Here is a 26,298-nt window from a genome sequence, read left to right on the forward strand (position 1 = left end):
TAATTAATGAGAAAATGTTATAATTGCATAGTGGTAACTGCCTGAAATTTCATACTTGGGGTGTTTGAAAGTTAAGTGAAGGTGAACATAATTAAACATAACTTATTCAAATAAGGACCACATTTGCATAATTTATGAGGAAATGCTATAATGGCATTCTTTGTTAAGATAAGAATGTCTTTTGGTGTAGAATATGATCAACAGACTGATATAATTTATGCAATCAAGGATCCTATTTGCATAATCAGGGTGATTAGTATATTTCTTATTCATAAAGGCTAACTTCATTTGGCGAAGGTATGAGATCGTGGAACTCTAGTTTAATTCTGATAAACAGGTACCAATTGCATGATATGTGTGTTATGTGGAAACGATATCGATTACAATGGTATCTTTATTATTGCATTTTGGAATATGCAAATAATGTGTAACTATAAGACGTATCGTAGGTATTTCTTTACATATCAGGTGTACAGACTGAATACGGATAATATGGTTCTAATTGATTAAAAATTAGACTATTCTCTTAAGCTTCCTGTCGAATTGTGTTCACTTGGTGTCTAGTATCAAGAAGGTTAAACTACGATAAGTGCATGAATCTTTAATCAAAGACTCGTTTTATGTATCGAATGATCGTTTCTTTTTACAGTCTCGATGGGTATTTATTTATTTATGACGTTACTTTTAGACATGTACAATTTAACACAGACACCCAGATACTTCTCTTTATAAGAAAATAACATAACATACGTACCTAATTATTAAAAAATATATATTTATTAAACGGCATGTTAAAGGTATAAAAATAAAACAACAACGTAATTTTCTCTATTTTTTTCTCTAAAGAAAAAAAAACGGAACACCCCCGTCTTTGAAATGTACTCTTCCAGCATGGGTAATCACTCATGCATATTTAATGAGGTGTCAGTCTACGATGTCGACAAGTCGTCCACTGTAAACACTTCTTTCCGTGTATATTTTACCTCCTGGGCCAACAGCCTTCAATTCAACGGATTCAAAACAGGTTCAGGGACCACCCAGAGGTGTAGACAATCCTTGCTTTGGCGCAGTAGTGGCACAGTTAGCAGGTAAGTTGTAGCAACTAGTGATCGCTACTTAACCACCTATGTCATGGCCGTTCTATCTCATGTTTCAATGTAGCCTGGCACCAGCATGTCTCAGATGATATAGACATGTTGCATGTGAGCACATGTATATTTGAGACCACTGCAACAAATATACAGTTCTGGACACCTTGAATATTGTCTTTCGATCGACAAGGATAAGATTGGTCGGCAGCGACCGCCAGGCCACTGCATTTTACCCAGCCGGAATTCCAGAAATATTTGTGACAGCCATCGTTCATAAGTTAATCTCGCAGCTGTATAAAATGCTGATTTACTCTGTTGTTTCAGCGAAACCTACACGTTATAGGGATTGACATGCCTGCTGATTTTATTAAGAAATTTATTACCTAGAATACAATGCTGTAATTTCACCTGACGGATAATTGCAAAGTCCCAAAACTTGTCGGCCATGTACCTGTTTTTCTGTGACCCGACCGACAAAACAGACAGAATATTAAGCCAGCAGTGACATCAAATGTTACTCCTGTCAAACATTTGTACTATGCAAGGGTACAATAGAGCGTAACATTCATACAGCTATGAAAAACAACGCAGTGTGTAGAGCTGCACGGTGTATTGGTGTGTAGTTAACCATCCGACCGCTAGGTTACTTTTGAAGGTTGTGTGCATTGGGCGTACCGTGTCAGTCTTATGCTTTGTGTAATGTCACTCATGCGTGATCTACATAATGTAGCGTTTTAGGCCACGCCAAGTAATCTTCATGGATGACGTCCTACGGAGACTCTAAATCCAATTGCGATAGCGCCAAAAAAACAAAACAAGAAGGGCCGAGTAAACAAGATGACAACTAGATTTGAAATCTACTAAGGGACGACAAATGTTTAGTACACAAATTGAATTAGAACACAGTGTAACAGTCCACAATTTTCTATTTGTCATGAAAACAGCAATGTCCGTGACGATATTATTGTGCAACAATAAAAGTACGACCTAAAATAAAAGCCCCCCCCCCCGGACAAATCATCAAAATCTAATAAAAGTACTCCCTGAAATAAAAGTTCCCCCACCGAATATTAGAAAAAAATTATATGTACTTTGTTTATTCATTGTTGCCTAATTGGTGCCATATGCAATTGCCATGCAATAAAGTTCTTGTTGGATACATCTTTTTCAGTCATGGACACTAAACAGGACGCCCCACCCGCCTATCCAGCACAGCAGCCACCTCCTGTTCAACAGGGGCAACCTGGCGCTTACCCCGCCCAGCAACCAGGCACGTACCCCGCCCAGCAACCTGGCGCTTACCCTGCCCCGCAACCAGCGCAGCCGCCCCCGCCCGGACAGCCAGGAGTTTACGCACCTCAGCCGCAACAACCTGGCGTATGTACTACATACAGTCTACAGCTGGTAGAAAACACACACACACACACACACACACACACACATTAAGAGAGAGGCAGGATATAATAATGATAATAATAATAAATGGCCTTTAACGGCTGAATTGATGCAGGATATCACATGATAATCAATACAAATCACAACAATCAAATAATACACATTTGCTCCAAGGGTGTGTGCGGCTGCCATTCGGCGCCACAAAGTGACCTCAAAACGACTTTCCCCAACCGAAGTTAGGTACCCATTTACACCTGGGTGGAGTGAGGAAGGTCGTGTAAAGTGCCTTTCCTAAGGGCACAGCGTCGGGGCGCATGTCCAGACATGACACGGGTACACCTCGGGATCGAACCTGGGTCTCCCCGCTTCATTGTCGAACGATCTACCACTACGCCACTCGACGCCACCTGGCCCGTAAGATAGTAAGAAAGAAAAGAAAAGAAATTATGAAAGAAGAAAGACATTTTTAAGACGATATTAAGTGATATAAAGAAATCATGTAATGAGAAAAAAAGAATGGAAGAGGGAAAGAATATTGATGGTGTATCAGGAGTCACATGACGACCTTCCTTTTCAGTACGCCCAGCAGCCGCCGGGTACCTTTGTGTCACAGGGTCCGGGACAACCACCAGTGCCGCCCGGAACAGCTATGTATGGTGGGTTTGCGTCCAATATTTACCTTGATTGATCAAAAAATTAATATCCGGGATTTTAGTTGTTCCTAATTCTTATTTCAATAAGAATGTACAATCAATCATGATGCATGACGGCCACAGGCTCTCCAGTCGGTTCTGACACCCAGTGTGGCGAAGACCAGGTCTTCCCATCTTGCTCTTGGGCGACCCCTTGGTCGTCTCAAAGACAGGTCAGGTTGTGATGTCAACAGTTTGATGATGACGTCCTGAGTAGGAACAGCTCAGGAGGCATGTCCCAGGAAGGTCATCTGCTGCTGGACGATTCTGCGTGTTACTGGTGGCTGGTTCGTCCTATAGTATATTTCTGTACAAATGTGATCAGTATTTCTACTATTATGTACTAGTTTCCCAGCCCGGTGTGGTGGTGATGGGCGTTGACCAGCCGACCCGCAGTCAACACCCCTTCAGGATGACATGTCCGACCTGCCAGCAGAACATCCAGACAACGGTGGAGTATGAGATCGGGCTTTTCACGTGGCTCATGGTCGGAGGAGTCTGTCTCTTCGGGTGAGTTGTGAACTTGTTCTTAATCTTTGATATCATTTTAGCATTCTAGTAACAACTGTAAATCCAAGGGTGTTTTTTTTTCAGTGTGCCTCTGTTTTTTTTGTGTTGTTAATCCGAAATGCTAGGCACGTCGGCGGCACTGACAGGAAGTTTTTATTGTTTTTATTTCCTGCTTTAGTTACGCATGTCTTTTGTCATTCCTGAGTCTGTTTAAACACATGGATACTTCAATGACAAATTCACAATAAATAAAACAACACAAGGAATGTACAAAACACAACATATTTTCAGAGGTATATGCGGCCTTTTTTCTTGTCAGTATTCGACAGTACTAATAGTCTTTTTTTTGTTGATTTTTAAGATTTGCGATACCATTTGTGTGGCTGGGTTGCTGCTTCATCCCTCTGTGCATCAAAGACCTTAAGGACGCCAAACACACCTGTCCTAACTGTAGCACTCATCTGGGAACATACAAAAGGGCAAAGTGAGCACTTACTGCCAGGCTGCGTGCTTTGTTTCATTTTTCGTTTAAAGTGTAAGCAGTATTTTTACTAATATCTGGCCGTGTGATACTGATAAAAAAGAATAAGGACCATACAATTTCTTAAGGTTAAAAGGAAAGCAACCTTCTATATGCAAGATATACTTTTATCCCATGAATTTAATAAAGATTTATTTTAACTTTTTAAAAGGTAAATGATTGTAAGGGAATGGTAATATACGCCGCTTATTACATGGGATATGGTGATATTTAGGGTATTTAGTTTTGCTGTTGAATGTTAATTATAGTGTGTGAAAGATAATGATCAGCTTTTAACTTAGATATCTTTGATATTATAAGTTGCAGAAATAAGATGCATCGATTAGTGTGGACAGTTTCCGTTGTCTTACAAAGATACAACACAACGTCTTTAAATTTACGCGAATCGCGATCCACGGTCCCGTGATCGCGACAACAGAAATGGCCGTACAGAAATGACCTCTAGCGAGGTATCGTTGAACATACACGCCTTACCCTGCGCATTTCTTGTTATGTAGATAAGCATGAGAATCAATAATACGCTATGCAAGTCCAGAGGTTGTTTAACAGGTAGATTATGATGCATCTGTTCACATTGAAGCAATGCGGATAAAGGTACTCGTATGAAGTTGGATTAAGTTGTGTGTTAATTTGAGTTTTTTCATCTTCCTGAATTAAAAAGATATGAAAAGAATTCGTGCACTTTTTTGTGTTCCATTTTATTCTTCATTTAGCGATATCATTCAGCTTTCTCATATCTATTTCAAACCTTAATTTTTAAGTTGCTTATTCACTAACATGTCTCTGTAATCTATAATTGGTTCTAAACGCCTTCTTTTTTACAGAAAAAAAACAAATTCAAACCTGAATGAATGTACATCTGCAATAATATGACGTTCAATTTTAAAGACAACTCTAAAACACAATCATCATCCAAACTGGAGCGTCAGCGTCATCTTCAGACATTAAAACATACACTTACTAGAATACTGTATATAAAATTCAATGTACAATAGAATCAAATTCAAAGCATCTAAAGCATGTCAACTTAACTAACTGGAAAATCTGTAGTATCAAATCCTAATATACATTAGTAGTATGGAATCTATTGTTGCATAGCAATACCACAAGTAAAGGGCAGAGCTTGTAGCTATAGTGTGTACAATCTCATATGGAATGTTGATTGTTCTCATTATGTTTACAGCAGTTCCGAATGAGCATTTGTAGAGTACTGCAATCTGAGTCATTTCACCAGGTTGATATGAACATTTGATACTTTATTCAGATACCCATTGGTCTGCATAAATCGCACAGCCATAATAAAATTGATGGCTTATGGAATAGGCATACACCTGTTCACTCATATATCTAACATGAAGTCTGACCCGGAGACGAGTACATTTGTGGGTTTTGAGGCCAGTAACATGAATCCAGATTGAGTGGAACTGTCAATTGTCAATAGGTGAAACTTAAAACTCTGTGGTTAAAAGCTCAGCCCTCTAGGCCAAATGTTTGGAGGAACTTCCTGTGTGATGCAGCCCAGTACTCTGAGTCCAGAAGCTTCTTCTTCAAACTTTGTGCGGCCCTAAACTCTCTGGGCCCATCCGTCAGGATCTTGATGACGCGCTTAGACAGTGTTTTCGCGGCTTCATCGTCGTCATCATCGATCTCTACGATCGTGCGGTCAAACTCGGGATCTTGTTTCGTCAGGAACTTTGCAAGACCAGATTTGTTGGAAACCACGACTGGCACACCTGCGGCAATGGCCTCCAGACCAACCAGTCCGAATGGCTCTGCACGAGACGGCATCAGGACGACATCGGCCTTTTCCATGTCCTCGCACAGCTCCTCCTGTGTAGCGTACTCAAGGGGAGTGAAGGGTACGAACTGGAATCTACCCGTGTTTGCTTCGATGATGCTTCTGCTTGCTTGAAAATCGTCACGTCTGATGCCGCGAAGCCGCCACTTCGTGTGGGGTAGGGCTTTGATTACATGGCCCATGGTATTTGCAGCTAGATCAACCCCTTTCAGCTTCTCCACGCCCTTGACCCTGCCGATGGACAGCACTACTTTCGTTTCCGTGTCAACGGGTGGCTTCAGTTTCATATCGATGAAGATGTCAGACGGCTTTGGCAAGAGTTCGTGATGTTGTAGTGTTAGCTGATTCGTCTGATGCCTGTAGTAGTCATATATCAATGGACCGACCGAGAACATAACATCAGTATGTCGTAGGTCATCCAGAATGTTGCGACTCTCCTTTCCGATGCTCAACACGCTCTCGTCACCCTTGTACTGACTGGTGTCCTCTGGCATCACGTGGGTGACCTGGACAAGCTTGGCGTCAGGAAAGCGTTCCTTGATCCGTCTTGCTGCATGGCTCGTGATGTGTACGTGGCCCACGATGAAGTCTACGTGTGAGGGAAGGTCTGGATATCGGGTCTGGTGATCAAAGGTCAGCCAATAGAGCTCTGCCTTTCTTGGATCACGCTCAAACGTTGTTGGGAAAACCAGCCGAATTCCATCAGCAGCCGCGTCGTGCTTGTCTTGTTGTGTGGCATTCAGGACTGTGCAAAGGACTGTTGCTCCTTTTGAAGCCAGAAAGCACCCAATCTGGCGGTTGACTGTGGATATACCACCCTTTCTGGTCCCATACTCATCATTGAGCAGCAGCACCATAGGCCATTTTCCAGATCCTATAGATTAGGTCAAAAGAAAAGGAAACTCTCATTCACTTGCCTTGTCACCTGAAATTGCTTGATATTTTATGTAGGTCTAGAAACACTTATGCATTAAATCCTAACATCAATTATTTCAAAAGTATTTCTAAGAAGTGTTGGCACTATTATATAGATATATATGTATAAAATAGACAAGAATTAAACCCAATACGTGTATTTGGATTGCTATGACTGCTGCCAGGGTCTTTAGAAATGAATGTACTTTGATGGTTACAAAGAACTTTCATTCGGATGGTGTCGGCTAGCATTCCATTTCGTTCCACCTCTAGTATTAAATGGGTTTGTAGAGGATAATACTGCTGTGGAATCACATTTCCATGAACAACTGGCCAAGTACAGGTTAAGATACTTACTTGTCCTCTGTGTCTTTATCCTCGCCATACTGTTCTCCCCGGCACTGACAGTTACAACACTGATGATGTACTCAGTTCCTGCAGTCAGACCAGTGAAGGTGTGTTCTAGTGTGCATTTAGCATTCACAATTGCACTATGAGCGGTGACACCATCAGTATTAGAGATGCTGATCCTGTAGTTGTCCGTTTTGCCAGCCGCTTCAGTCCAGGTGATTCCAATGCTGTTTTCTGTCACCTCAGCAATGTTTACGGCGCCAGGCTGGGCTACAACTGACATTAGAATGATGGAAAAACTGTCAATACTTTAATCACATTTCGGTATCACCTAAAGTTAGACTGCCTGATATCAAAAGGATAATCCAACAGTATATAATTTTTATACATTTACATCAATACATCTAGCCAAGTACAATGAAGGATACTTACTTGTTCTTTGCGTTTCTGTCCTTGCCGTACTATGTGCACCGTCATTGACAGTTACAACACTGATGGTGTACTCAGTTCCTGCTGTCAGACCAGTGAAGGTGTGTTCCAGTGGGTCTCCGGTCTTTACACTTTCGGTGGAGTTGGTGACACCAGTGTCAGGACTGATGCTGATAATGTAGCCGTCTTTATTGCCACCTGCTTCTTTCCAGGTGACCCTGATGCTGTTTTCTGTTACTTCAGCAATGGTGAAGGGGCGAGGCTGAAATGCTGTCAATACTTGAGTAATTAGGATATATTAGGTAAAACCTTGTTGTTAGAGTCTATTGATTAGGATACATTAGGTTTTATCATGTTTAACGAAGAAAGCATATTGTTTTTGGTCTGTTTTTCTCTTCTTCCTCTTCTTCAAACCAATAAGGTCAATGACCTGAACCAGTCTATCACCTTAGTAACTACTGTTGGGTTACATCATGTTGCAATTTTATAGCAGGAGGGATTTAGACTATCCGACCATATATATGAACGTGTTTGAGTAAGAATGAACTGAGCAGACCATGTGCAAAAGGAAACATCATGCATTTGCTTTCCACATTTGCTTACCTTTCTAGTTCTGCATTAGGTGTTATTAGATATTTTTTTGTACTTGCTATACATTGTACCATGTGCAATAAAGGAAAGGATAATTCAGGTCACAAAATAATACTGTGGAATTAGTACAATAGAGTGTACTCACTTGCAGTGATTTTGAACCTGGGTCTGGCAGCAGGCTGGGTTACAGCTGTTGAAATTGTATGAGAGGAAAGTTATTATCTTATCACGCATTGCTTTGTATATATATAAGGCATGTGAAGGCAAGTGAAGGGTATTTGGTTGGAAGTCTTATCGGTTGTAATGGACTGTTGCTTCAAGAAAAAATATTTTTTTATACATGGATATAGATCTTAGACAATATAGATCTATATAGATATAAGTCTGCAATTAGTTTAAATGCGATTATTGCTATAGCTATATCAAAATAGTTTTCCACAACATGACTCTGTCCATACCTTGCTTCGGCCGCTTTACCAAGGGGCCACTGCCCCCGGAATCTGTATGATGCCTTGTTTCGTTGACTTTCCCCTTCTCACCTGTAATCAGGGATGGGCCCACCTGCACTGACTCATCCGCTTGTTGAACCTGACTCGTCTTTCCCTCATCTGAAATGGACATACGACAAGACTTACACATATAGCTAAAAGTTTCTTCATATCCGTATATTAAAACTACAACTCCCAAGCACAAAATTGAACCGACCAGGAGACAAATTAAAGCAAGCTATTAAAGCGGAACGAGGTATTACGGCTATTTTTCTTCGACTGTCACTTTCTTGAGTCTCTGAATGGATGATGAATTGATAAGTAAAAGTTATGTTGGCTACCTGTAGGGTTGTTCCTGTCACTCTGCTGCTCAACTGCTTTTTGGGTTTCTGACGTTTTCTGGGTGCGTGGTTTGTCTTGTTCTTCTTGTTCCGAGAGCCTTTCTTTCATGGTTTTCCCAACTTCGCCTGGCTCGTCTGTAAGAAAACAACGTTATATACCTGTGTACGATATCACGGTTAAAGCTTAGATGGGTTTGACACTTTTATTTTCAAGAAACGTACGCATAGCATGTTCCGGTAAGATCAGAACACTGGCATAGGAATGAAAAAGATCAACCATTTTATCCGACATAATAATTTGATTTTCCAGTACACGTAAAATTTATCTAGCATAACCGATGACGTTCTTAGAAGAAATATCCACTGAGAGAAGAGTCCAAGTATTTTAGAGCTAAGATTAAGATAGTTAAGTGTTGTGCATTACCCGACATCCTTAAGTCGTTATGAGATCCCGTGAACCCACTGTTCCCAGCAGCCATGTCATCTGTGCGCAAGGCTTCTCTTGTCTTGACTCGTACGGTAGTTTTCTATGAAAGTCTGAATGGGCATTAATAGATGAAATTATTGTTAACCAGGTTTGGAAGTCAATGTAGTCGATTTAGTGTTTATTAAAGGCTACTAATGATTAGGCACTAGCCAAATCGTTCAAGATACAAATACATGCATGCACATCTTGAAGATAGTCCAAACGAAACACAGTCAGTCGTCTATGCAAAGTCTGATTTGTGCCTTTCTGTAATGTCCCATATCAGAAAGCCATCAATAGGCGTTTGACCTACCTTTTCTTTCCCCTCCCGTTCTTTTCTATCCATAGTAGACCGTGCTATATACAACACCTGTCTGGTGACGCCTGCTGCACTAACACCTCCTAGATTCCTTTCCTATAGCGCAGAAACACATACAGACGTATATACACCATATATTCCAGGCCATGGAGCCGCCTAACCATTGTAATGACTACAACCAGCGGGTGAAACTTTCGCCAGGACATGCCTTATTTACAATCACATTCTCTAAAACGTTTCGAAGGAGCGAAAATATAATTTTATATACCACCAAAGCTATGGAAACATAGCGTCATTACTAGTAATTCATTTAACATCAACAGTTTATCTGTATGCTAGAGAAATATACTCAAATTTCGAAGTGTTTGTACTCAATACCCTGCTACTTTTGTCAAGGGCAAATCTATATACACCTGTAGCTTCCGGGTTTACCTGAACGTCTCCAGAAGTGTCTTCTAAGATATTGACCAGCTTTTCCCGGGTCTTTAAGGTCTCTACAAGGCCCCTAGACTCTCCAAGAACCGAACCCTGTTATTTTTGACGTCAAAAGACGCACAGGTGAGAATCCAACGGCGTCTTGAAGACAGAACAGGTCCGTTACATCCCAAGGTGAGAAGGGAATGATGTTTCGGTAGGGTTCCCATGATTCATAGCGCGATGACGCACTCCGCAGCAACGGGGTGAATGACCCCATGGGGATTTGGCTTTATATTGCCCGGCAGTGGTTAGTGTGGGACGTGTATATCTTAGATGTTTGTTAACCTTATGTAGTTAACCTTATATAGTACGTTGACGTACTCCCTCCTTTTCCAACGTCTTCAGACAAACGTGGCGGACGTGGTCACGCTAGAAAACGGACGGACAAAAACACGTACGGCGGGTTGTGGCCCTGCTTAACGAAACAGTGAATTACACTGTAACAGAGCGACACCTAGCGGTTTGCACGTTTTGTATAATAGAGCTAGCGGACACTCTTCATTTGCTGCAACCTGCGCTGTGGAATAAGGTAGATTTAACAAATGCAAGGATCTATATGAATCAGTCTCGGTAGTCCGTAGCAGTTGAAGTGACCGTCAGTGTCTTCATGCATGTGGCTTTTTAGTATGGAGAAGTATTCGGCAAGTAGTATATATTTCCAGTTCAAATGTGTCTCATTGAAATCCTCACGTACCAATCAGTTTTCACACAAACCGCTAGATGGCGCCACGCTACAGTCTTCAAGTGCACTAGCTCATAGAGAAAGCAGCTACCTCCACGTTGCAAGTTGTGCGAAATGATGAGTAGCAATGCCCTGATATAACCCGATCACCTCAATTAACTGTTACCTAACCGCAGGTAGTATTGGATTTCTTTTGAACGTTTACTTCTCTTGAGTAATGGTGCTCTTTTGCCTTGCATTGATTTTTACCCGCAGATAAATCGTTCTCCTTATAACTTAGAAAGTAAAGGTCCAGGCATCCTCTTCAATGATGAAACGGTCCAATACGGGAAAGTGGTGTATCTGTCAGTGACATATTATGGGGCAGGGGGACTTTGTGTGCCAGCGTTCCTGATTTTTTCGCACTTTTCTCCAATCAAAAACTACGCTTTCCATGAGGATATTCAGTAAGAGAAACGGTACACACTAAAATGTTTATGTTCATAGATTTAATTCCATTAATATAGCCAGAGTTTTTTTGTATATCTGTTATAAGTATCTTGAAATTAATTAATAATATGTGTATGTTTACTTACACGCTTTTGTGTGGTCTGCAAGCCCTAATGCACTTTAAGGTATAATACTGAGATATGGATTCGTGCTGAAAAGTCAAGAAAATTACCTGAAGGTGATAAAATGTGAATTTAACAATGCTACAGTACATTGAAATGCAAACCTCTGCACACTAGCTGTTGCACTTGACAATACCTGATTCCTTTTAATAAACTAGAGGTCGGAGATCTCATGTCTTCGTCAGAGGTACATCGTTCTAGAGAAATTAACATGCGTATTCTTCAATCTTTTTAATAATCAATTTGGTCTAAAGAACAAAAGAATCTCTGTACTATTTTTATGGTACAGAACACCCTGAAACGGTTTGCCGCAGATTATACAGATGCGTCGTCACCCGTGTTAGCCCCCCCCCTACGTTATTTGAGTTTGGACTGTTACTGGAAAAAAACGTTCAAGAAATTCTTACTGTGTTGAAAGTGTCACGACAGCGCCGCAAAATATAATAAGAGAAGATGTTATAAAGGAAAGAATCAGAACAGGGTGACTACTGCTGTTTTGTTAATTTGTCTTTATGACAAATAGAAGACTTGTTTCTTGTGTTCTTTGTGTCCTAACATTTGTACTTCTACAGTTAGTATATTCCAAATCTAGGCATCTCGTTTTTCGGCCCTTCGTGTTTTTATTGCGCGCTTGCCTTAAATTTAAGGTAATTAGATTTAAGGTCTCCAGTGGACGTCATCCATAGCAATTACTTGGTGTGGCCGTAGAAAATAACCTGACATATGTCCAACCTATCCTCCCCCTGCTGAAGTTATAGTACAATCCCTCAATGTAACGTCATTTGATCCCATCCCATTATGGGGTTCCCCGCTATATCCAGCTGTCGGCTGTCTCCAAGCAGATGTAGGTGGGAGATTTCTAAACACAAAAGGTCCTATTACGGGGACATAACGACCTCCACGACTCTCATCTTTGAACTCAATCTTGGAGACCACGACAGTAATATGCCTATCAAATTTCATTAACTTCCATGCACACATACAAAAGTTATCCTGCTCACAAGAAAAATTAACAAAATGCCCCCTGTAGTCACAACGAAACCCCCCACGAAGCTCAGTAACGAACTTAACCTTGGTCCCGACAATAGTAAGCACCACACCAAGAATTATAATCAACATTTTACAAATACTTGAGTTATCTTGCTAACAAGCCACAAACACAAAAGGTGCACTAACGTGACGCACGGACCCCCCACGAAGCCAAAACTTGTACTTGACTTCGGCCTCAACAGCAGTAATCTGCCTGCCAAAAATCATGGACGTCGAATCATGCCTTCCAGAGTTATATCGCAAAATCCGCAGTTCCCCACACTCCGGCGAGACAATTTCATAGTCCTTCTAACGAAGACAATTACCTAGATCTTTAAGCTATTCATTTTTACTTGTGATATAGATATCTAATATCATCTTGCATTCACGAGGAGTTAGATAGGTAGCTTGACAACAACTCTTAACAGCAACTACAGAAGTATTACATCCATTCCCATCCTCACTTCCAGGTTCCTTTTATTGGATTCGTCGCTTGTGTGAATGTTCATATTCCTTTCATAGATGGCGGATTACCCTTGTCAGCTTTTTCCGCCTGAGTTTTATGATCACATCAGTGATACTACAGCGTGTTCCATTTGTCATGGGTTACGGTCTGACAGCGTTAACCTATAGTAACCTTGTTGTATTATTACTTGGCAGATGCAGAATGCATTCCACTATTCTGTACGGTCGTGGATTTGAAATATTCCTTTTGTTTGCCTAATTCGCTGTTTGCTTGCCTTATATACTGGCTAGTATGTTGCAATATACATTCAAATAAAATTAGCCATACTCTGTTTATCATCATCGTTGGATTGCTTTAATGTAGGTCTTCAAATGTTACATTCACATTTTCTTCACATCAGTACAGCAAACAGACGTTTACAGTTAGGCCACAGCAAGTAATTTTTATGGCTGCATTATTATTAGCGAGCGCATTAATATTCGCCTGATTTTTTTATTAAAAAAAAACAACAACAAGAAATGTTGCTGCCCTCTAACTGTAGTCAACATGCCGAAAATGGGCAAAGATGTCTGTTGCCATGCCAGAAAGTGGATGGCAGATAAATATGAAAAGAGGAGAGAAGAGAAGGCTCTGAGTTAATGTTTTGTCTTTTACTGTGCAGTGATGTATTCTTTCCTTTCATATGTGATGGTAGCTGTGTATATGTGGTGTTCCCACTGAATCAAAACAATTTGTGCAATGAAAATTTAAGCTGTTTCTCACTGAAAAGCTGTTTCAATGTGAAATGGATGCTGTAATACTTTGCAGTAAACTTAGCACAATATAGGTATCATTTCTTGCTTAACAAGGTTTGTTATGGCAAAATTTGATGATGTACAAATCTTGTTTTCTTTTTGCCCTCTTGTTTTTTTTTTTTCTTTTCGCCCTATCACATTAGACTCGGAGTCCGCTGGGATGCCATCTATAAAATTACTTGTTGTGGCCTTATGCTTTTCTTGACATGATCATGAAGTTAAGATGACATAGATGTTATATTCTAGTGAGTTAGTAACGCTATGGCCACGGAGGCCCTTCAAGGTGTTAACGCTCAAGGCTACAAGGAATGCTTTGCTTTAAGATAAATATCATTTTGCGATAAAATAGGATATCAAGTGTATAACCTTACAAGAGACATTTCAATGAATTTCAAACCATATTTAATAAGTACATAGACATAGTGAAGCCCTAAAAACAACGAAGCAGCTTCCGTCCACTTTTACATACAAACCAACGACACTGGCAATTTAAACCCATTCAAACATACATGGAAATATGTGCTTAGTAGTGATACACACCTATTAACTCCTTTAAACTCCATTAAAACTTGATCTACGTTACACAGTCTAGCTGCTTGGGTCCCTCTTGGGGGTTTATGTGGCTGCTGACATCCAAGCCAGACTGATTTACACTATGAGAAGTACAAACACGAGCTACGGGTTCTCTGTCACAATGAAATCCTCCATAACGGAGGTGGAGGCTCACCATCATGGTAATAGACAGTATACTTACTGTAACAAAAGTCGACCCACGTTAGTGCCTAGGCGTTAATTATGTTTACCAAAGGAAAACATATTGTTTTTACTCTGTTTCCTCTTCTTCTTCTCCAAACCAATAAGGTCTATGCCCTAAACCAATCGTCTATCACCATGGCAACTAATGTTGGGTTACATCATGTTGCAATTTTATAGCAGGGGGGATTTAGACTCCTGCCTGACCGTATATATGAATGTGTTTGAGAAAGAATTAACAGATCAGACCATATGCGAAAGTAAACATTAATGCTTTTGCTTTACAAATGTTACCTTTCTAGCATTACTTCATACACTCAATTACACTCAAGCACATTCCTAATGCAACTAGACGTTCCATCGAAAAAATATATATGTTACTTTATCTCTACTAGAACTGAAAGGCCAGAAGTTGAATTTATCTAGTAATGATAGTTTATAAATTTTTGTAACAGTTTATCATGTTTTGTTTTGACCTGTACTTAGCCAAGTGTGGCAAAATATGCAATAAAGGTCGTCATTCATTCGTTCATTATAGTACTTGGATTAGGATGTTTCCAAATCTCCTTGCGTAATTATAAATTGGCCTTTATAAGCTTCTAGGAATGGGCTGCTAGAAGCGTGATTTAGTCACTAACAGGCTATAACTCGGAACTTATCTATTATTAATGACGACAAACGATTTACGTTTCTTCGTGCTGACTTATAGCCTCCACAAGGACTTCCTACAGGGGACACGGATCCTAGAATCCCGCAAAAAAGGGAAATAGTTTGTTTTGAGAGTCAGTCCGCAACAGGGTTATTTCCCCCTCTATGCGAGCAAATGAACTCTACGCTGGCCAAGCTCCCCTAGTCAATTTTCAAACAGATCTTTCCGTGGCCGCAAAAGACAGTATCGACTTGGCCAGGCAGTATCCTTGGCCAGACAGTATCCATTGACCACCGGATTGTCTAATGCACACTCCTCTGGCCAAGGGATACTGCCTTGCCACAGTATGATCTGCTTGGAGATTAGATTATTCTCCATATTGGCTAAATTTTACTTTTTTTAACCTACGTTGTTAGACTGGTAGAGACTACTGAATTTACAACTGAGGAGTCGGCAGACTCCTTCTCCCGACTCCATGACGTCCCGACAGGGTCCGCCGCAAAGTAGAGGAAAACTCCGTAAAGCCCCTGCGATAGTTCCTGTTGAAGTAGCCGTATATCACAGGGTTGACGGAGCTTTGCAAGTACGAAAGCCAGTGGGCGATGGGAAAAGCGTAGTGATAGATAATGCTCCTCTGTTTGGACGAGGGATTGCCGCAGTCGTTGATGAGCATCACGGTATGGATAGGGAGCCAGGATACTGCAAAACAAACTACAACAACGAGGAGCATCTTGATGGTTCGGAATTTTCGTCGGCTGGCGGTGTTTCTCTCTCCTCCTCCTCCTGGCACGGGGCGGCACCACACTTTAAACCCAACCCGGAGGTACAAATACCCGATGATGCAGAGGGGTAGCATATACAATGTTACGAACAGTAACACTGTATAGATCTCTCTTTTAAAATAGTTTGGCCATGTCTCAACACAGAGCGTGTATGTGCTGTTATCGTCTGCAGACACAAATGGTCTGGTGTCCATGACCACTACCTGTGGGATGGCAAATATTACAGCCAAAGCCCAGACTATGGCGATGACCACGCCATTATGCTCAGACGTGAATTTGGGTTCGTTGGGATGGATAACCGCGTAGAACCTGAAAGAACCATAAAAATATCGTTACGGTAGTAGAATAAATCAAGCACGACAAGTTAAGTCGATGAAGGTTAGACATCCAGGTAATACGATACGCCAAAAAGCAGTTACTCAAGCAACTGGATATGATTTTGAAAACGTCAGACGTTTCAGCTAGTATCCACTAGCTTTCTAGCTTTCACTAGCTTTCACTTTATTTGCATATCAATCAATAGGTTGTGCTTATAAACCGGCTTTCCCCTCTAGTTGCTTGAGTAACTGCTTTTTGGCGCATGACAAGTTAACTTCCTACTTATCTTCAATTAAACACGTCATAGATATAATGCATCACTTGATAAACATAACATGCATGTATCTATAGGTTTGTCGGAATTCCTTAACGTTCATTGAACCGGGACGAGGGCTACTATAAACTGCCGTTGTCCAGTTACGTCATATTTCTTGAAGGCAACGTTTTCTAAGTAATCGCATCCTTACATTGTAACTTTCCTAAAGGAATGTTGATTGCTCTATCAGTATATCATAATCGTAAGTAAGAAGTTTATCATAATATGGCTCATTGATATTATCTATGTGCTGATCACAAAGTGCACTTTTTAAGTTCATCAAATTAAAGATTAGGCAGTACTCTGTTGGGCATCAACACAGTAAAGGACTGTAAATCCTCCTCCGTAATCTTGATGAGGAGGACATCATTGATCATTTTGCAATCTTCAAAGTCAGACTTAAGCCACCAAATCCTATCCTATAGATCTGCGCAGTTGACGGGAATTGTTTATGCACACTATAGGCAGCCTTCTACAACGTAAAGATCCATTGGGTGAACAGTTTTAAAACCTAATGGAACTCAAGTGTATTGCTTTTATGTGTTCATGGTTTGGTTAACGCTTTTAGAAGCTAATGAAACTCTAGTGTATCGATGCTATGTTCACCGACTTGGAAATCAAGTAGAATGAGGACTACCAGGTGTGCACTTTCTTCTTTTTACGGAGAGTATTTGATTTATCAGCCTTATCCTTGTTTCTTAGCATTGGGTCACAGCAAGTAAATTTTATGGATGGCATCCTCTGCAGACTCCAAGTCTAATGAGATAGGGAAAAAAAGAAGGCGCCCCCCCCCGAAAAAAGATTCCTGCATTTTCAAATGTTGACATCATAAACCTTGTTAGCAGGAATTGATATACATATATTGTGGTTAGTTTACTGCCAGCTATATTTATAACATCTATTTGTCACTGGAGCAGGTTTGGAAAATAAAAATTCAAAAACAAATGGTTTTTATTCGGTGGGGTCATTTTTGCCCTTTTTTCTTGAAATACATCACTGCATCAAAGTAAAAGACAAAACAATAATTTAGAGCCTTGTCTTGTCTCCTTTCTTCATATTTATCTGTCATCAACATGAAGTCAGACATCTTTGGCATTTTTGGCATGTTGACCACTGTCAACAATTTTTTTGTTTCTTTTTTTAAAATGAGATGAAAATTAATGCGCCCGTTGATATCATCCATCAAAATTACTTGCTGTTGGCCTGAATGTCTATTGTGACACTCGTTCATCACCGTTAGATTGATTGATAATCCTCAATTCCTCTTCCCAAACGTCCCATTCCACAAACGGATCAGCCTTTTATTTCGAACAATGCCCAAAGGGGCTTTAGGAATACATAGTGATTGGCAGTTAAGGACGCAAGATAATTGGATGGAGCCTAAATAGCAGTAAAGGTCTGCTTTACGATGTTGGTTTTACCTGTGGTATAAATACTGAGTGGTTTAAAAGGTGTCCGTGGTATTTTGCCAACCTTTTAACGACCGCACTGATATGTGATGTGTTCACGTTGTGTGGAGAAGGATCTTTACTGGCGAGTCGAGGATTCCTGACAGGCGTCTATAACGTTAAAACTGATAGCAGAGGGGAGTTAGGCCACCCTGATTTAATTTTTGGATGACATCCACGCGTTGATTTTCACTTGTTCTAAAAATCACATCCTCATTAAGACCCTGGCCTGGGTTCCATCCTCCGTAGTCCATGGTAGCCGGCAGTAACTACGGACGATTTTATTTGATTCGACCCTGTACCGTTTTTGTTTTATGACGTTTTTCTTTTGCTGGTCTCTTATAAGCACACTTGAGATAGGTAGCATGCAGTCGCAATGCACAATAATAAACTAACATTCATTCATTCATTTATTAAATGAATGAATATTGCCACCTTCACTATGAATGTTCTAGTGGCCTTTGCGATGCTTGCGGTGAACTGCATGACGCAATAAGTACAAATTGGATGTACGGTTAGGTCTTGACCTATCGACAGAATGGTTATGCATGCATCGATAGTGCCGTGTGGTCACGAAACGTGGGTATTGTATTTCAAATATTTTGTCCAAAGCATATTGAAGATAAACTTTACACGAAGTGTACTAAATATAATGCCTTACGTAACAAGCTATTTAAATTTCTCAAATCAAATACAACAGATTTCAAGAGTCTCGATGCTAGAGACAGATTTCAATAAATATTTTCATGCAGTGATTACCACAATGCAAACAAATATAAATATTTTTTTATTAGAAAAATACGGAAACACGATTGTAACACTCAATCGAAGAGTTGTGCTAGCCCGTATACATTACACACGTAGGTCGTATTCAATGCATTATTTGTTTGTACTTTGCCATACAATATACAATGTGCGTTTTTCTTGCGATAATGTCCTTGCTCATCATTTTCTTTCTTCGTACATACAGACAGTCCAAACTATTTGATTACTTTCGCCTGAACGACGTGGCGGTAAGCTTTTTGTTCAAACATGGTCGTCTTCAAAAGTTTGGCAGCCTCTTCCGTCCGCCTGTTTAATTTTACAGCAGCGCGTACTCCCACGCATTGACATTTGGCTTTCTCTGATGTCACGTCCTTGTACGACCTATTGCACGCCATCGAACCAGCTGTAACTGTATATGTAGTTCTTGATGCGTCGATAAACGTTGGGCAGCCAGGTGGGAAAAAAAACTACCAGATAAATTCCCTGAGGATTCCGACCGTTTATTTCAACATTTTATCAATTTTTTTCAACTTATATTCATGCTACTACCAACATAGAGGACAACACAAATAGTTACACAGTAGTCATTTTCCCCTAAATCAAGTGAGGAAATTTGAGAAAGGGCCGTTTCCAAGGGCATAAGATCTGTGACAAGGCAGGTTTCGAACCCAGGACCTCTTGGCTCCGAGACGAACATTCCACCGTTACGCCACGAGATCCCACATTCCGACCGTAATTCAGGAAGCAATCTTGAATTACTTTATCGGATTCATCGGTGAACGAGAAAGCCACTAAATCCTCAGATTTATTCTTTATTACGGCAGTCCTTGATAAGGTTCTTTTGTAATAAGTCATCTTGATTAAAACTCCCGCGAGATACACACACAGGCAGTGACGACTTTTATGACGATCTTATAATCTACAGCCTCAACAAATTCCGTTATGCATTAAGAATGACATTTAAAACTAAGCTCACGGAGACCAAAGCGTAGCACATAGAGTATGCGTAAAATGATTTTTTGCAACAAGCCTCTAGGGCCAGTCACGAATTACGTGGCATTTATTGTAATGTACCGTGATTGGAAAGTTATTTGCAAGTAAGGTTTTACATTCAAAAAACTGCAATGTCTTCGATGTAGTTCAGACCTTTACTTACTGTGCACTAGTGTGCAGGTAGATTCTCATAATTGATAGCTCGCCAATTTGTCTTGTTTATGATCATGTTTCTTTTACCCATTCTGATTATGTATTGTCCTTGTGTTTTACTTTCGTTTTATGTTGTTTATTAGAAGGCGTCATATAAGCAACGGTGCTTCTTAAACTCTATAATGAATATATATGAATAAAAAATGAATGTGTGATGAAATATGCATTCTAAGATTTCACTTCAACCTCCTCAATTTCAGTGGAAATTAAAAGGCGTTTTGTAAGTTACAGGAAGTGATGTGGGCTGCATGAATAGTAGCTTTGGCTTATTATGTAACGACTTGGTCGTTAAAAGAACATCAGTAATTGTCAGTAGCGTTATCAGTCTCAGCACAGATGTCTGTGCTTTATTGACCCATGGACAGCACGCATCAATCTTTTTACTTCATATCTAAACAGGTTTCCTACATAGTGATGACACTGATTTTCAGTGGGACGCTGTATTACACAAAACAAAATACATTAAGTCACGTACAAACAACAGTACCAATAACAATAATAATAATAATAACGAAATGTGCAAATGCATAGTTCAGTCCAATTTGTCATCATCGAGGGATCAGATGTCAGATGTTTTTCATTTGATTTTAAAAGTGGAAATGGTCGTGCATTGTCCCCTTTATCTCATATGTCACCCGGTATTTCATTTTCTGTAAAGTATTGAAAGTCATATTTTACATTAAAGAATAATAAACATTCTGAAATAGCCTATGCTCTCCTCAAGTTCATTGTAATGGCGCTTCGCAGATAACATCTTCGTGGCTCTTTATAACTTATTAAATCAATTTTCTCATGTGACCCTACAGCATTATCTTTAACTGAAAAAGTAGTAGGTTGCTTTCGGGTGAGAAAAGCAATTACATCGATCCATAGTGGCCTAAAGGACAGATGCGTTAGACTTTCATCACTACTGCTGACGGAGCAAAATATATGCAGGTTTACCGTACCATATAACATGTACAAAATTTGCGTGGTAACTGTGAAATTAAATTCAATAATAACGGTTTATTCATTTTTTGTGACGCATGTACAGATTTGCAATGCCCTAGATCGGGTACTGAATTGTCCTGTCATTTACGCATTTATCTTAGCATTCTATATTACTTTACTGTGTATTAAAATCAAATTAAAACACATGCATGTTTTAACGGCCCTCTGGTCTTAATCTTATCATGGATTTTGAATTAGACTTGCAAAAGGTAAATTTCTGCCGATTGCAAAACTTATTTTTAAGCGTTGATATTTTTTTCTATTTTTTTATTCATTACAACATTTAATAACATGCCAAGATGACGACGACATACTCAAGCTCATGGCGTATGCTTGAGTCGTCTTTAAAACAAAGAACATTACAAGATTAAGAGATTAATAGATTACAAGATTAAGAATATATCAAAACAAATACAGACATGCAAAGCGTAAGGATGACAAAATGAAATAAGGTTACAACGCATAATAGCTTGATTATATGAAATATGAGGAAATATACTCTTTCTTGACTTACCTGTCTACTGCAATGGCAATCAACGTGAAGACGGAAGCGCCGGCAGAGATGACTGTTACAGGAGATGACAGCTTACACATCACGTAACCGAACGGCCATCCTGAAAATTGACAGTTCGTTTAGTTTTGAACATAAACAGTTAAATAAAATTACTGTTTTATCGAAGGCCTTAATAAAATACTATCTGGCTTTTTAGGAGGGAGTCAGTTAGGGGTTAGGAAATGAGATAAGAAATGAATAAAGAAAGAAACGACTGAAATTAGAAACATAAAGAGAATGGCATTGATATAGAATTACCCGTCTAGTTATTGTTTTTTATTAATAATAATAAAGAACAAACTATACCAGCAGCTATCAAATTGTATAGCTATATTGCATGTTACGTCGGTAAAGGTTAGACATCCAGGTAATAAGATACGCCCAAAACACTGTGTGCTTATAAACCTGCATTTCTCTTGCAGTCTCTAGTGTCAATGACGAAAGGTAGTGGATGCTACCTGCAATATCTGACCGTTTCCAAAATCATATCCAGTTGCTTGAGTAACGGTTTTTTGGCGTATATTGTTATATTGTATAGCATTACTTTTGACGTCTGGGCAATGTATAAGCCCGAGGAAGCTTCATTCGTCAGGGATTTTTATCGTGGCTTTCATATCCATAATTTATAGAGGTATTGAAATGATATTTGATATACGGATTAGCTTGTAGTAGGCCTACGTAATGATAAGTCATTCGTCGGCTGAATTCATCTAAAAAAACAATATCAAGTATCGTCAACGATCTGCAATAAAAAACAAGTAGTAAGGCATTCTATAACACATATTTTTTATGATTTCCATGATGGACTGTGCGTGTTTTTCTCGGAACTATTCCGATGCTTTCAAACTCAAAGTGCTGAATAGCTGATCTTGATCTGACATTGCCAGCGACCGCCTTTTCAGGGTCACTTTCTGCACATACGTCAACTGGTTACGTTAAAAATTTAGAGCTTCTAATGCGGCCAGTACTTTATATAGCTTAAGGTCATTTATAGTGACGTGTGTGCCACACTGTGTTCCAATCACTGATATATAAATCTGTTCCTGGCTTCTTGCATTGATTTCCTTTAATTCCAAACAAAAGCCACTTATTTACCTTTGATTTGGTAGATTCAACCAGTAAAGAGCTATTGGAATATGAAATGAGCAAAATACGGTTTTTGTACATCTTGTGTTACACTATTCGCTCAAATAATGCAAACATTTTAATAATAATAAAAGTTCAATAATAAAAGTTTTCAATTTACGCTATTCCTTTTATCCGTGGCCATTTGCTAGGTTTGTTCATTTAACTTGCAATACTTCAACCGTTACTGTGATAAAAATATGACCTTTACATATTACTACAATATCATATCTGCCCTTTATGGCTTATTTGACATCACATAGTGTAACAAGACTTGCATATCGTGCGACTGGGCAATTATGTAAAAGAGCGTTTTTGTGAGCTTGAGCGCTAACTACAAACTTGCACAATTATGATTCGTGTCCGCCGTTTAGTCAAGGTTACAGTACATGGCATTCAATGTAAGTTTTTTAATGATAGATCGTGCAGAAGGGATGAGGTATAATGTGAAGCTGTGTTCAGTCGTAAATCCAATAAAGAGGATCAACGGTAGACCTTCAAAGCTCCTCCCGTGAGATAAAGCTTCTTGGCCTTAACGTCCGGAAAATTTTATCCTGTTATTGAACACAGCCGCAGTACTGTACGTGACCAATTGTAGCTTGTGCACGAACCTGAAAATGAACCTAACACTAGTTACCATGGCATCAGGCACAGAATTTGTTCATCGTTTGGAGAAGAAGAAGATGAAAAAGAATAAACTAAGCGAAAACAATATGTTTTCCTTCGGTAAACATAAAAAACATTAAAAAACATGCCCATCCGATACTAACATGGCATAACATTTCCTGCTTCTCACTGGCCTATTGAAATTGCTAAACGAAAAAAAATATGAATAGATATTAATAAAGAAATAACGGGTTATTGCAGTAGCAAAATCGTACTGAGGAATATGTTAACAAATTCATCAGCTGGATTTAAGTCCTAATCCTAAGTATCTTAAGTATTATCCCTGTGCTGGCGTCATTACATGGTCGCTTCCTTCAGCCGCATGCTGGTAATGCCTGCGAAGAAAAATATTGAGCGATTTTATCGATTTATCCTGGTTGCGATCCTTATCTTAAATTGTTTGGCTCTGACGATGTTTTGTGACGAAAACGCCTGCTTCGAATTCATTAATGTCTTCGAGCTTCCGATAACAGCAATTGCATGTAATTAAAAAGATTGGATGATAAAAGTTGAATTAGAGAGAGAATTCAATATGGTAATACGGCAAATTCCTTTTATTAACATTCTTTCATGTGCACACTCTAATACAGTGTGTCAAAGACATATAACACCGGAGGAAGTTGTTAGACGTTCCCTGCATGGATATAAGGAGTAATGTACTGAGGTAGGGGAAGGATTGCGGCTGTATCTTATCATCAGTTTCCACCTTCAAAGATCTACGGCTGTACAAAATCCATCATCCACGCACTATTACAGCCAGAGAGAGTTAGATGTTACACATGCTGGTTTCATACCGAGATTGGATTTAGATTTTATCGCAGTAGACACGATTTTGTAAGGCTTAACTGTACACAGATCAACGCTACGTGGGGCCTTTGGTAGTTTGCAATGAATAATTCAAAAAGTAATTTTAACAATGCAATTCCATAGTCTTGTCTAATATCTCTTGTTGACATACTAGTAATTTTGATACAATACAAATCAAAACACCCACTTTTGTTTGGCACTATTAGTTTCAATATATTATACTGTCACGTCACAAAGAAGAAGTAGATATTTGTCGGCAAATAGGTAAAAGTATGTTGATGAGAAGTAACTTTGTTGGATTGAACATAATTTCTTTACATTACGTATAAGAAAACTCGAAAACATCAAATACATAATTTTGTTTGACACTATAAGTTTCAATCTTTCATACTGTCACAAAGGAGTACTAGTACTTTTCAAATGTCTGAATAAAGGTGAACGTCTGTTGATGGAAATTTATCATTAAAAGTAAGATTTACCTTTTAGTAACTTGTTTCAAGGATGGTTAGACTGTGTGGCGCCTTGAGAATCAACAGGTATTACCGAAACCTCTAACAAAGCAATACATCAGCAGCATGCCACATCATTCATAGAGTCGCTCAAACGACAAACCAGTGGGGGGTTTGCATAGAAAGACATTATCTACTTGATGAAAGTGTTCACGGGGGACATGTTTCAGAAACGAGAGGATCATGCTAGCCTCTACCAGGCTTTAGGAGGCGGCTGGAAAGAGTAGAAATTGGCTAAATAGAGAGATGACATGCCAGGGGATTTAGATGCACTAGAGAGTACATTTTGCCGCACCCGAAGTGTACTCTCTAGCACCAATGTACTCTCTAGCACCCGAGGAGCGGCAAAATGTACTTTCTGGCGGAAAAACTCCCCTGGCGTGTCATCTCACTATTTGGCCAATCTCTACTCTCAGTTGCCTCCGAAGCCCTAAAGGCTATGACCATGCATCAATTTTATTTTTTTCTTTTGAGGGCCTCTTTGGGTGTAAACTATAAAGTCAAATTTAAAAAAAAATTAGTGGGAAATAGATGCAGGCAGCAAGCCAGGGCATCATTATGTTTTTGTTTTTATATTTCTTTATAGCGACTAAATCAGTCAATATTGGAAGTCGTGAATGAAACTTGAAACGTGAATGAAACTCGGATCATTTGCTTGGAATTGAAATAAAAGGGTTGTGTCTTCTAGGCACATTTCATTCCTAGGAAATCCCCAAGATGCACAGTGCATAGTACGTGAAAAATGTACAACGGACTTTGATTAATGATGATGATTTGTACATGAAGGACCTATTCAGTAAAAATCACGGTGGTAAAATCTGGGCTGAAAAGTTCCCACATGTCATAGAACCCGAACTGTGTTCGATCGTGTTCGATCTGGGCAATTCGAATCGAACCCGCGTTCTATTTCGGGGTCACCTGCGGTCATTTACAATAAAGCGGCAAAACAAGCCCTTCTGCCTGAATGCCTCGCAACAGATAAAAAACAACACTTTTCTATAGATACAAACAGTTTCCTGGACAGCACATGTCCGCTATAATTTTTGGTGGGTATGTAACATGTAGCGAAGCTACTGTCGTATCCTTGGGTGACCTTGAATACTGTAATGATTCTTTACACCTGTATGAATAACACAATGCACACTTTCTGGCGATATGACATGTCTCCAAAACTCGTTCAAACCTGGAAACATGGAGAGTCAAACATACTCCATTTACGGCTCAAAATGACTGCCACGGTTGTCCCGAAAATCGTGTTTTAGGGATTTTTGAAAAATGGCCTCAATTTTGAATTATGGGTAATTTTGTGAGAAAAATGTCAAAAAATGCCATTTTTGCACCAATATGTCGACAAAAACTAGACTTACAATCAGAAATTAAAAAATACCCGATTTTTTAATCTTATTCCTAGTCTGCGAAAAATAT

At 39.5% G+C, this 26,298-nt stretch overlaps 4 protein-coding genes across 5 annotated transcripts in view; 1 reads left to right on the forward strand and 3 right to left on the reverse strand.

Annotated features, from left to right (window-relative positions):
* Positions 1-906: 906 nt before the first annotated feature.
* On the forward strand, positions 907-4,902 carry LOC109478347 (lipopolysaccharide-induced tumor necrosis factor-alpha factor homolog). Of its 2 annotated transcripts, none has more exons than XM_019779873.1 (5): positions 907-1,088; positions 2,249-2,468; positions 3,064-3,142; positions 3,526-3,688; positions 4,050-4,902. In XM_019779873.1, exons 2-5 carry the CDS (start codon positions 2,265-2,267, stop codon positions 4,174-4,176), a joined length of 573 nt encoding a protein of 190 aa, XP_019635432.1. In that variant the 5' UTR covers positions 907-1,088; positions 2,249-2,264; the 3' UTR covers positions 4,177-4,902. The 2 variants fall into 2 exon arrangements, with proteins under 2 accessions (XP_019635432.1, XP_019635431.1); XM_019779872.1 differs by having other exon boundaries at positions 2,263-2,468.
* A 4-nt stretch (positions 4,903-4,906) lies between these two features.
* LOC109478348 lies at positions 4,907-8,479 on the reverse strand. The gene is made up of 4 exons (XM_019779875.1): positions 8,459-8,479; positions 7,726-7,992; positions 7,300-7,569; positions 4,907-6,901 (listed from the first exon to the last, which is right to left on the reverse strand). The coding sequence occupies exons 3-4, from the start codon at positions 7,325-7,327 to the stop codon at positions 5,700-5,702; spliced, it is 1,230 nt and encodes a 409-aa protein (XP_019635434.1). The 5' UTR covers positions 7,328-7,569; positions 7,726-7,992; positions 8,459-8,479; the 3' UTR covers positions 4,907-5,699.
* On the reverse strand, positions 8,436-9,621 carry LOC109478234. The gene is made up of 4 exons (XM_019779692.1): positions 9,567-9,621; positions 9,143-9,277; positions 8,772-8,921; positions 8,436-8,503 (listed from the first exon to the last, which is right to left on the reverse strand). The coding sequence occupies exons 1-4, from the start codon at positions 9,619-9,621 to the stop codon at positions 8,436-8,438; spliced, it is 408 nt and encodes a 135-aa protein (XP_019635251.1).
* Positions 9,622-21,723: 12,102 nt separating this feature from the next.
* The window catches only part of LOC109478252 (neuropeptide FF receptor 2-like), an 8,403-nt gene continuing 3,828 nt past the window's right edge, over positions 21,724-26,298 (reverse strand). Inside the window, exon 2 of the mRNA XM_019779708.1 lies at positions 21,724-21,827. Within this exon, the coding sequence (XP_019635267.1) occupies positions 21,724-21,827 (104 nt within the window). The remainder of the gene's footprint in view (positions 21,828-26,298) is intronic.

The sequence above is a fragment of the Branchiostoma belcheri genome, unplaced genomic scaffold, assembly GCF_001625305.1.
Source record: "Branchiostoma belcheri isolate BF01 breed outbred unplaced genomic scaffold, Haploidv18h27 scaffold43, whole genome shotgun sequence".
Lineage (NCBI taxonomy): Eukaryota > Metazoa > Chordata > Leptocardii > Amphioxiformes > Branchiostomatidae > Branchiostoma > Branchiostoma belcheri.

Excerpts from the sequence above, each read along its gene's own strand:
- LOC109478348 (XM_019779875.1), bottom strand. The coding sequence starts at position 7,327 with ATGGCGAGGATAAAGACACAGAGGACAA. Across the intron at positions 6,902-7,299 it reads GATAAAGACACAGAGGACAA|GATCTGGAAAATGGCCTATG; the intron begins GTAAGTATCTTA and ends CCTAATCTATAG.
- LOC109478347 (XM_019779873.1), top strand. The coding sequence starts at position 2,265 with ATGGACACTAAACAGGACGCCCCACCCGCCTATCCAGCACAGCAGCCA. Across the intron at positions 2,469-3,063 it reads CTCAGCCGCAACAACCTGGC|TACGCCCAGCAGCCGCCGGG; the intron begins GTATGTACTACA and ends CTTCCTTTTCAG. Across the intron at positions 3,689-4,049 it reads GGAGGAGTCTGTCTCTTCGG|ATTTGCGATACCATTTGTGT; the intron begins GTGAGTTGTGAA and ends TTGATTTTTAAG.
- LOC109478234 (XM_019779692.1), bottom strand. The coding sequence starts at position 9,621 with ATGGCTGCTGGGAACAGTGGGTTCACGGGATCTCATAACGACTTAAGG. Across the intron at positions 9,278-9,566 it reads TAACGACTTAAGGATGTCGG|ACGAGCCAGGCGAAGTTGGG; the intron begins GTAATGCACAAC and ends GTTTTCTTACAG. Across the intron at positions 8,922-9,142 it reads TGACAGGAACAACCCTACAG|ATGAGGGAAAGACGAGTCAG; the intron begins GTAGCCAACATA and ends TGTCCATTTCAG.